This window comes from Pteronotus mesoamericanus, unplaced genomic scaffold (genome assembly GCF_021234165.1).
Source record: "Pteronotus mesoamericanus isolate MK-2021 breed Mesoamerican mustached bat unplaced genomic scaffold, CSHL_Meso_final contig_214, whole genome shotgun sequence".
Taxonomy (NCBI): domain Eukaryota; kingdom Metazoa; phylum Chordata; class Mammalia; order Chiroptera; family Mormoopidae; genus Pteronotus; species Pteronotus mesoamericanus.
Genome location: NW_026555089.1, coordinates 5232540 through 5242517, shown reverse-complemented (window position 1 = coordinate 5242517; position 9978 = coordinate 5232540). Strand labels below are relative to the sequence as shown.

General features: G+C 56.8%; 1 protein-coding gene across 2 annotated transcripts; it reads right to left on the bottom strand.

Moving 5' to 3' along the window:
- Nucleotides 1-762: 762 nt before the first annotated feature.
- BATF2 (basic leucine zipper ATF-like transcription factor 2) lies at nt 763-5896 on the bottom strand. 2 transcript variants are annotated; one of them, XM_054570626.1, is made up of 3 exons: nt 5827-5896; nt 4352-4456; nt 763-1446 (listed from the first exon to the last, which is right to left on the bottom strand). In XM_054570626.1, the coding sequence occupies exons 1-3, from the start codon at nt 5863-5865 to the stop codon at nt 763-765; spliced, it is 828 nt and encodes a 275-aa protein (XP_054426601.1). In that variant the 5' UTR covers nt 5866-5896. The 2 variants fall into 2 exon arrangements, with proteins under 2 accessions (XP_054426601.1, XP_054426600.1); XM_054570625.1 differs by having other exon boundaries at nt 763-1443.
- Nucleotides 5897-9978: the final 4082 nt, after the last annotated feature.

The following is a 9978-nucleotide window of genomic DNA, read 5'->3' as shown; positions in this document are numbered from 1 at the left end:
TGTCTCTCATGTCCCTCGTGGCCTTGGGGTGGGGTGGGAAGGGAGCTCTTTGGGAATAGCCTGGAGAGGGGACCCTGCAGGATCTCCCTGGGTGCTGGTATAGCTACAGGCAACTCACCGGTAGAAACCCCAGGGAGACTAGTCTAGGCTTCGCCCCAATTCCCACCCACAGGCTCAGTTTCTGGAACTGAAAACAATGCTAGAGGAAGGAAGTGTCGGCTTCCAGGCTCCCACCTGGCCGATCCCCACCCATACGTGGACTCTGGCCTGCACGTCTGTTAGGGCAAAGTTTCAGGGACTGCAGGGCTCTGCGGCCTGGGAGTCACAGAGCAGAAGGAGAGCTCCTCCCCCTCCCAGCACTTAAACCTCTTCACACCCGTCCACAGTTTTCATGACTTCAGTCCCTAAGTCACCTGGACCAGGATCCTACCAGGAGGAGGAGTAGATGGTGGTGTTTCAGGTCCCTAGACAAGCCGTGTGACCTTGGATAAGTCATTTGGCTTTGCTGAGCCTCTGTCTCCTCTGAAAAAGTGGAGTGACAATCTGGATTTTGCAGAATGACCATGGAGCTGACATGAGATGGAGGTGGTGGCAGGCGTGGCACAATGGTGGGCACTCGGGGATGGCTTCCTTTCCCTGAGGAAGTGCCAGGCCAGCTGGTCAGCCGAGAAGGGCAGCCTCCAGGGGCAACGGAGAAGACACTTGTGCTAAGGCTGCCTCCTGGGCCTGAGGAAGGGGCCAGCCAGGCTCCAGGGGGCTGGGTTAGAAGTGGACCCGAGCAGAGGAGAGCAGGGGGAAGGCCGGGAGGGGGTGGGGGCTGAGATCCACGCCCAACCCTTGCTGATCTGCTGATGAGAAAGCAGGTTTGTCCATGTCCTGCAGGCAGGCCAGCCCCAGAGCAGTCGAGGGACTGTGGGGCGAGGACACCAGCTTCTCCTGGGTGAGGTGCTCCGGCCCAAAGGGCTGCGGAGGGGCAGCTTGGGCTGAGGAGTGGGGCAGGAGGTCTTTGAGCTTGGAGGAAGGTCTCAACAGGCTGGAGCCGGAGGGCGAAGCAGGCTGGACAGGGCTGGGGGATGGCTGGGCAGGAGGAACAGTGACCGCAGTAGGGCAGGGGGACAGCAAGGGCAGAGGGGACAGGAGGAGGCCAGGGGAACCATGCGGCTGCGGATATGGAGAGAGTTTGTGCTGAGCCGCGGGAGAGGAGACTGGGCTCTGGAAGGGGTCCGCCTGCTGCTGGCAGCCGTGTGGCCTCTGAGGCGTGGGGTCCAGGGGCCGCTTGGGCTGGCCCCAGAACTCCGGAGGCAGGGGAGCCAGGCAGGAGGCATGCTCCGTCGGGCACAGGCGCTCGTGCATGTGCCAAGTCCGCCTCCACCACGCCAGCTCCAACTGCAGGCCCTGGATCTCCTTCCGCAGAGCGTGGTTGTGTCTCTCCAGTGACTCGTGCTGCTGGAGGGAGGGGCGGTGAGCAGGGGACAGGGTGTCAGCCAGCGCTGGAGGCTCAGCATGAGCCCTGTGCATCCAGCACCCCCGCCACCAACCCCTCAGCGTTCTCAGCATAGCGAGAAGATACCAGCAGCGTGCATGTGTCCAAGGTGGGGGGCCCTTGGCTACTCCCTGGCCACCCCTCCACAACCACTGCCAAGTCTCCCCCATCCCACTCCTGCCAGGGCTCAGATGTACCTGCTTCCCACCCTCAATTCCCCAAGCGGGGGTCTCTACCAGCCTGTGACCGCCATTCATCAGGGAGCTCCACCTGCCTCCTAACTGGGGCACCCCCCCCCCACTACCCTGTTTTCTTGGCCCAGAGGAACTGTTGGGCAACTGTGTCATTAAGCAAACATTCTAAAGGTTCCCACGACTCCCCATGCACGGTGACCCCAGCTCGGTGACCCCCAGCTCGCACTTCCAGCTTTCTCTCTCAACTCCTCCTGGCCCCCCACTTCCTGTCCCTCAGACGGACTCTACTTCCTCACGACACTCCCTGCCTCCTCTGCCGGACACTCTTTCAGCGCTCAGCACTCCCCGGGCTCACCCAGACTTCTCAGGGCAACCGCAGCCCAGACGGCCTGCCGTCCTGGGTGCTTCCAGGCTGCTCGGCGCCCTGCTGGACCTCCCAGCGCCTGGGCACCGGGGCGGGAGCCGGGCCCTGCTCTGCAGGGAGACAGCACAGGGAGCTCTAGTCGGCATCCCTGAGTCAGCGTGCGTCAGGGTCGGTCCTGCTGGGCTCTGAGAACCCGCAGGGTTAAAAACCAACATGCAGTTGTAAACAACCATTTATGATGACCACAGTGGCGGAAAAGGCAGAAAGAACACTGTTTCCACAGCGCAAGAGACTGAACCACTTTCTTCCATTCCCTCCCCCACCCCACCCCTTGTGGATACTTTTCAAAAGAAGAAGCTGCAAGGGCGGTTTACATAAAAATGTTGCTTAGGGCATGGACTCAAAGCCCTGACAGTCAAAGCCACCAGCAGCCCCATCCCAGGCTGGTCTCTGCATGTGGGATGACATTTTTTAAATGTCATTAGGTCACCCTTCACCTAAATTCTCCAAAGGCTTCAACTCACCTCCAGAAATTGAGTTACTCACTCATTCATTCATTTGCCACTTTAGGCTGCTCAAAGGCCACCTACTCAGGGAGGGCGCCCCTAGCTAGGTTTCCGTCACCTCCCCCGCCCCCTCCCTCGCCTCTCCCCTGCTTTAACTCCTCCCTGTGGCACTGTCACCATCGGACACGCCAGGGGCCTCATGGACCATTTTTTTGTCTGCCCTGCTCCCCCACAAAAACGTGAGCCCAGGGGAGGGCAGGCTGGACTTTTGTCCGCTGTGTTCACAGCTGTGTCTCCAATGCCTAGATGCATGCCTGTCACGAGGAGACACTCAACAGGGGGCCCTGGGAGGAATGAATTAGTGAATGCACGGAGCCCCGCCCTGGCGCCAGTCCTCGCTCCCACGCCCCACCCCCGCAACTGCGTTTGCCCGCAGCGCCCTTTCTCCCTCCCCTCCTGTTGGAAAACTCCTATTCCTCCTTCAGAATCAGCTCAGACTTCATCTCTGCATCACCTTGAAGCTACTCTCTGTTGTCGCCCCTGTGTGTTTCTAGAGCACTTTTATTCTGGCTCTGCAGGGAATTACTGAGTCCCTTTCATTTGTCAGGCACTGGCCCAGGTGACCGGGAAACAGGAGAGTTCCCTGCCCTCAGGTTGCTTACAGTCTGGTGAGGGGGACAAGCAAGGAACAACATCCAAGGGGGTCAGTGCCGACAAGAAAAGTAAGCCAGAATAACAAGGAGAGATCTCTTTAGATCAGGAGGTCTAGGAAGGCCCTTGTTAGGAGGTGACATTTAAACCATCAACTGGAAAGACGTGAGGCTCTAGCTGGACTGCTGTCTGAGGGTAGAGGGAAGAGCAAGGGCGGGGCCCTGAGGTTGGGGGTGCTTGTCCAGAGACACACGTGGGAGAGCAGGGTGGGGGGCATTAGAGAGGAGGGCAGGCAGGTGGGGGTCGGTGTTGCAGAGCGCGTAGGCTCCCCGGGTGCAGAGGGCCGTGGGTTCTGCTCACCAGGAGAAGGACTAAAGCACAGGCCAGGTCCTGAGCCCATCTCTCAACAGCCCCCCATCAGGAATAAAAGGCGTCCTTCCCCTCTGCACAGAGGAAGAAGGGGATCTCCAAGGGCAGGTGAGCGTCCAAGTTCAAATTACCACCCAAGGTCAAGAGGCCAGTGCAGGTGCGGCCTCTCCTGCCCCACTGCGCTCCTTTGCCTCCTCTGGTCTCCACCAGGTCCTGCCAGCGGGCAGGCATTCTTGTCCCTGTTTTTGGATGGGGACAGTGAAGCTCAGCAGAGGAAGTGACTTGCCACAGCAACTACCACAGCTGGGACTCTAAAGCCGGCGCATCTGAAGCCTGAACCAGAGTGTCTCATAGCGTGGCCTTGGCTGCCTGCATCAGAACTGACAGGCGGCAATCAGTGTAGCTCCTGGCCTCCTGAGGCGGGACTCAGGGGTGGGGGGTGGGGAGTGGCCAGGGATCTGCCTTTGAAGGGGGCAGCTCTGGTGGCAGTGCTGGGCTCTCCCAGTTTGCCTCCACTTCTCCTCTCCTCTCCCTGCACTGTGGGCTCCTGGAGCGCAGGGCCGGCTGCGGACACCCCTCTGTCCCTGCAGCCCAGCGTGTACCTGGCACACGGTTTGCACTCAATACCTGGGAATTCCCAAATCTCAGTGGCCGAGCCCTTCCCTCCTCCCAAGTTCAGCACCAGGGAGCACCCAGCAGTGTGGCGGGGTCTGCTCAGAGGGGGTAGAGGAGAGGCAATGGGCCAGGTGAGCGCAGGCAGGGGTCAGGAAGGGGGGTCCCCCACCTGGTGCAGCGTGTCCGCCTTGTCCGTGTGCTTCTGCCGGCTGCGCTGGGCAGACACCCGGTTCTTTTGTTTCTTCTTCAGCTGCTTCTGGTGCTCCTCAGGGTCCTGCGGAGCATAAGCCAAGGGTTCGGGTCCTGGCAGTGGCTTGTGCCCTCCATCCTGGCCTCTGGAAAGCCATGCCCTTCCCAAGTTCCTGAAAGTCCGCTTTTTCCCAGAAGCCACCTCTGGCTCCGTCGGAGCCCACATACCCCACTGCAGGCATGGCACACCTCGCTGGACAGCCAGCCTCCCTCATTGTCAATGTCCTGCTCCCATCTCACACTGGGGGAGGGCAAACGAGGAAGCCAGGTGGCTGGGATTCGAACCCAGACAGCCCTGACTTCACGCCCACACTCTTATCAGCTAGGTCGCTCTGCGCAAGTCACCTACTTCTCTGAACCCAGCGTCTTCCTCACAGGCCACGAAGCGGGCAGCCCAGGGCCAGCCCCGAGCCAGGGCTTAATAAGGTCAGCCTCCGGGCACTACTGTTTCCACAGCTGAGGTGGTTGATTTCTCTGGCTTTGAGCTCCACCCTCACATGAGGGAAGGGCTGGGGCCTGACTCGGCTCAATGAGCAACTCAAGCCCAAAGGTGACATTCACCTGCTTGGCAAATATTTATTGAGCACCTACTGTGTGCCAGGCACTGAGCTAGAGGGACACAGCAGTGAACAAAACAGGCAAAAATCCTTGCCCTCAAGTTGCTCACATTCCAGTGGGGCAGCAGCCTGGAATGAATGAATGAAGTGTGTTCTGATGAAAGAATGGCCACAAAGGATGACAGCTGTGACTGTTTCTTGTCCCCGGATGCCAGATTAGGATGTCCGTGCTACTTAGATGAAATATTTAGCCCAAATGCCCAGAGTTTTGGAAGGTCAGATGAGAAGGAACGCTGGAGGCCCAGCCGCCCCACCTCCCTCCCGCGGGTCTCTCTAGGAGGTGTGTCCAAAGCGCAGGGAGCTCAGGCGGGAGCCGGGCCTCCCTGCCAGAGGATGCTGTGCCCCTGGGCACACGGCCACAGCAGGCCCGCCCCGGGGCTGGGGCCAGGGGAGGTGAGGGACTGGAGCTTGGGGGAGAGACCCCCACTGAGAGAAGGGTCTGACCTCTGGACACTGGGCCCTGGGGGTGGGGCGGGGCCTCCAAGGGGAGGGAAGAGAGGCTCTCTCTCCGGCAGTGAGGGGAGGACAGGTGGCTTAGGAGAGAGCAGTAACCAGAGGCCTAGTTCTAAACTGGAAGCTGGCTCTGCAGGATGAGAACTGGGAAGCCCTCATTCCAACCCCTGGGGAAATTGAAGCCCAGAGAGAGGGGACGTGGAGCCTGCTGTCACACAGCCCTCTGTGGGGCTGGGACAGGAGCTCTGACCTCATTCTCCCCACCCAGGCACTGGGGACCCCCGGGGCACACGCCCCGCCCCCCCCCGGGACTTCCTGTACTCACCTGCCCGGTCAGCAGCCCTTCACCCCCACAGAGGTGCATGGCTGGGACAAAGTCTCACACCTGGTGCAGGGTGTCCCTCTGCTGCTGTGACCTCCTAGTGCACTCTGGGAACCCAAGGAAGTGGTGACTCCTTAAATCCCCAGTGACCACTCCGCCCCCAACAAGCCAAGTTTCAGTTTCTTCTAAAGCCACCGGCTGCTCAGAATCCCTGGCTCGGGTTGGCTCACGTGGCTGGAATTTCCTGACATGAACTGGTTTTCCGGTTGGGCCCCTTCTCGGAGAGGGGGACAGTGGAGAGCAGCCAGGGGAGGGGAAACCGAAGCCCAGGTGGGGGGATCCTCTCGGGGAGGGAGGGCGGGCTGCCAGGGACACAGTCAAGAGAAGACAACGGGGCACTGAAGGCACAGAGGGATATAGGAGGCCTCTGGGCTCTAGAATAGGAGGGACCCAGGTTTGTAGCCTACCCCTGGCACACTGGAGCTGTGCAGCTTTGAGAAGGTGGTGTAGCCTCTCTGAGCCTTAGTTTCCTCAACTCTAAAGGGTGTTGGGGGGATGATGCAAACGCCTACTCACAGGCTTGATATAGAAACCACGCGAGATAACACAACCACCCCAAACCCTCTGGACCAATGTTGAGGCAAAAATAATCAATGGCCCTTAAATAGGAGAACAGATGAATAAATTATTGTTTTCATTCCAAAGACCACAGAGCAGCAGAGAGGGTGATGTCTGGCAGTCAGAAGCCCAGCTTCCGAGCTGTGGGACTCAGGGGTGTAATTTCACCTTTCTGTGCCTCTGTTTCCAAAGCTGTAAAGTGGGGATAAAAGTAACTTTGTTGTGAAGATTAATTAAGTTAAGCCAGGTAAGGCCCCTGAAAGCGTGGCTGGTGCAGAGTAAAGGCTCAACAGATATTCACAATTAATGCTGTGGAGGGAGAGCCAAAGCCACACCAATCACCATGCCTGTAACTCTGTAACATCCCACCGCCTGACGGTAACCAATGGCAACATGGTCTGAACAACATAATGTCTGTAAGGTTGAATAAGAGGGACATGCCAATATGTCATAAAAGTAAAAAATATGCATGGGAATGAGACACTAAATTCAGAGAGATGGACTGAGAAGGGGACACAGGATCTTCAGTCATGTCTGAGGTGTTTGGCTGCTTAAGCTGTGGAAACACATATGTGATAATATTGGCACTTTAGGGTGTACCTGAAATGTTTCCTAATACAAAATTGTGTTACAGACCTAGCAGACCCTGAAACCCCAGGCACACCTGCGTGGTTGTTGCATCTCTGAGAGAAGTTACGCTTGGAAGGGACATCTGTGCGTTAGGGGATGGAGGAGCAGTAACCTCTGTCCAAGAGCCACATGTGCAATACATCCGCGTGGTCTGGTGACTGGAACATCTGGGGGCTGTGCCTGAGTCCTGAGGACTCAAGACTGGTGGTGTGGGATGAAAGGAATGGCAAATACTGTGGATTTGATCTTCTGGTGATGGCGTCCTGGACCACTGTGCTGAGGAGTGCGCAGCTGCCCATGATCTTGTTTAAAAAAAAGAGCACCACAATTGATTAGTAATGTCTGCCAAGCTGTGATTGATCAGTGATGTCTGCCATGGGCAGAGAACTGAAAGTAAACCGTTCCTAGAATTGGGCATGAAACCACCCGGGCTCCGAGTTAGTTAGGAAACTGACTCTGACATGGGCCACTCTACTCGCCAGGTCTATCGCCCTGCACCTCCGTGTTCGCACATGTATACCGGGCCAGACAGCAAAAGCACACCTATTTTACAAAGTTGCTTTGATGATGAAAAAGAGGAAAATGAGAAGAAAGCTCTGTGCATATTGTAACATACTATTCAGCTGGAATTCACTCCCAGTCCTGGAATTTGCAGGAGCAGAATCCATGCAGGCTCATAATTTAAAATGCCTGGGTGGCGGGGACTGGGCCTGACAGCTGGGCGGGGCCTCCTTGTGCTCAGGGGGCCTGGGAGCAGAAGCTGAAGTGGCGCGCCCCATGCAGTGAGACTGCCCTGATTTCTCTGAATTATTTTTGTTTCCCAGAAACCAGGAAGGCTGAGCACCTTGCCTGAGACACGCACCTAAGGGGCTCATTAAGCCCGGCCACGGAAGGGTCTAGGGAGCCGCGTGCATGATGTAACCAAGAAAAAACATCTTGGGGAGGGGTGGTGGCTAGGGCGCCCGCATCCCCACCGCAGCCCTGGATCCCTGTCTCCCTCTCTCTGGACCCCGGCTTTGGGAAGGAAACAGTCAGCAAGTGTACCTGTGGCCCCTCCCAAGAGGCCGCAGCCCTGGAGGAAAAGCAGGCAAGGCAGTGTTTATGGCTTGATATCCCTGAGGAGTGGCAGGGAAGGGTGGACACGGGAGTAATGTTTAACCACGGACGGCTGCGCAAGGCTTCTCCACCGAGGTGGACCCCTCCTGGGCTGCCAGAGCGGGCCTCGGAGATATCCGGTCCAACCTGTCACTACAAGGTGAGGAAGCTAATGGCTGAGAGGCGAGGTCCTCTGGTGGCGGAGGGAGGAGTTAGAGGGAGGACATGCCTCCTTCCCCCAAGCCCCAGTCCTCCATCTTTGAACCAGGCGTGTGGAGGGGACTGGTTCGAAGCCTGCAGCCCCAAAGCAGAGCTTCAGACCGAGCTCCTGGGCCGCAGGGTCACTGCCTGTGTTTCTCTGGGAAGCACCCCCGTGCCTCAGACACTGCCTGCACAGGGTAGGTGCTCAGTTAGTGAATTCATGAACAAAAGCCCAGCCGGCAGCTTGCCCCCTGGACACCCCAAAAGCTTCCTGGATGGGTAAAGAGCTTTCTGCCTTACCCATTCACACAGAACCTGCCCTGGTTCCTGGGACACTCTCCCTAACCAACCTCCTCATTCTACCATTGAGGAAACTGAGGCGCGGGAGGGGGCCAGTCACATGGCTGGTTTGGGAGGAGTTAGGGTGCATTGATTCTTCGTCCCAGTTCCTTCCCATGCCTCCTGGAGTTGGAGAGACTCTGGGGGTCTCCAGGTGCCCGGGGATGAAGACGCTCTTTCTAGGTGCCCCCCTCCACATGCACCCTCATTGGAAGCCTGGTGTCTTCAGGGCATCTCGAAGGGACTTCAGGCGACAGGTAGCGTGTAAAGAGGCCCGGTGGCGGCGGTGGGGCCGAGGCTGGCTGCTGCAGCTGTGGGTGGGCCTCGTGGGAACCAAGCCTCAGCTGGGACAGTTAACAACCCAGTGGGGCGTGGGACACACGCAGGGCACATGGCTGGCCGGGCAGGTGACGCCCTTCCTGTTGGCAAGGTCAGAGAAGTGGGCAGGCGCCATCCTTAACCTGGAACTTGATCTTGGGCAAGTCACTTAACTAATCTCTTTATGCCTCATCTGTAAAATGGGGATACTGAGATAAGGATTTGATGAAGTAATGTATGCAAAGTGCTTAGAACAGTGCCTGGCACACAGTAAGCCGCCCAAACATCTGTTAAACTTTCAACAAAGGCACTCAGTAAATACCTGATGAATTATTTTGTTCATGTGACAACAGGCTTGTATTTTATTAATCATTATTATTAATTTCAAAGAAAAAATGCTGGAGTGCAAGAACAGGGATGAGCCCTGGCTGATGTGGTTCAGCGGACTGAGTGCCAGCCTGTGAACCAAAAGGTCGCCGGTTTGATTCCCAGTCAAGGCACAGGCCTGGGTTGAGGGCCAGGTCTCCAGTTGGGCGCGTGCGAGAGGCAACCAATTGATGTATCTCCTGCGCACGGCTGTTTCTCTCCCTCTCTTTCCCCCTCCCTTCCCGTCTCTCTAAAAAATTACAATAAATAAAATCTTAAAAAAAGTGATAAGATTTTTTCCTAATGAAATACATTTGTAATGAAAAAAAGATGTTAATGACTATTTCCATGTGTAAGAAGTAGCACTTAGTATTTGATATAAATTGTTCAACATTTCTCAAGTTCATAAATAAGTCTCAATAACAAACGGGAAATTAGGGTTCTCAGGATTCTTCGTATTATAAGTGATCTAACTCAAGTTTAAGTCCCTGGCAAGTCTAGGGTGCTCCAGCTTCAGGCATGGCTGGATCATGATGCCCAAACAATGTCAGAAGGGGTCAGTGTGTCACCCTACCTGCTCTGCTCTGG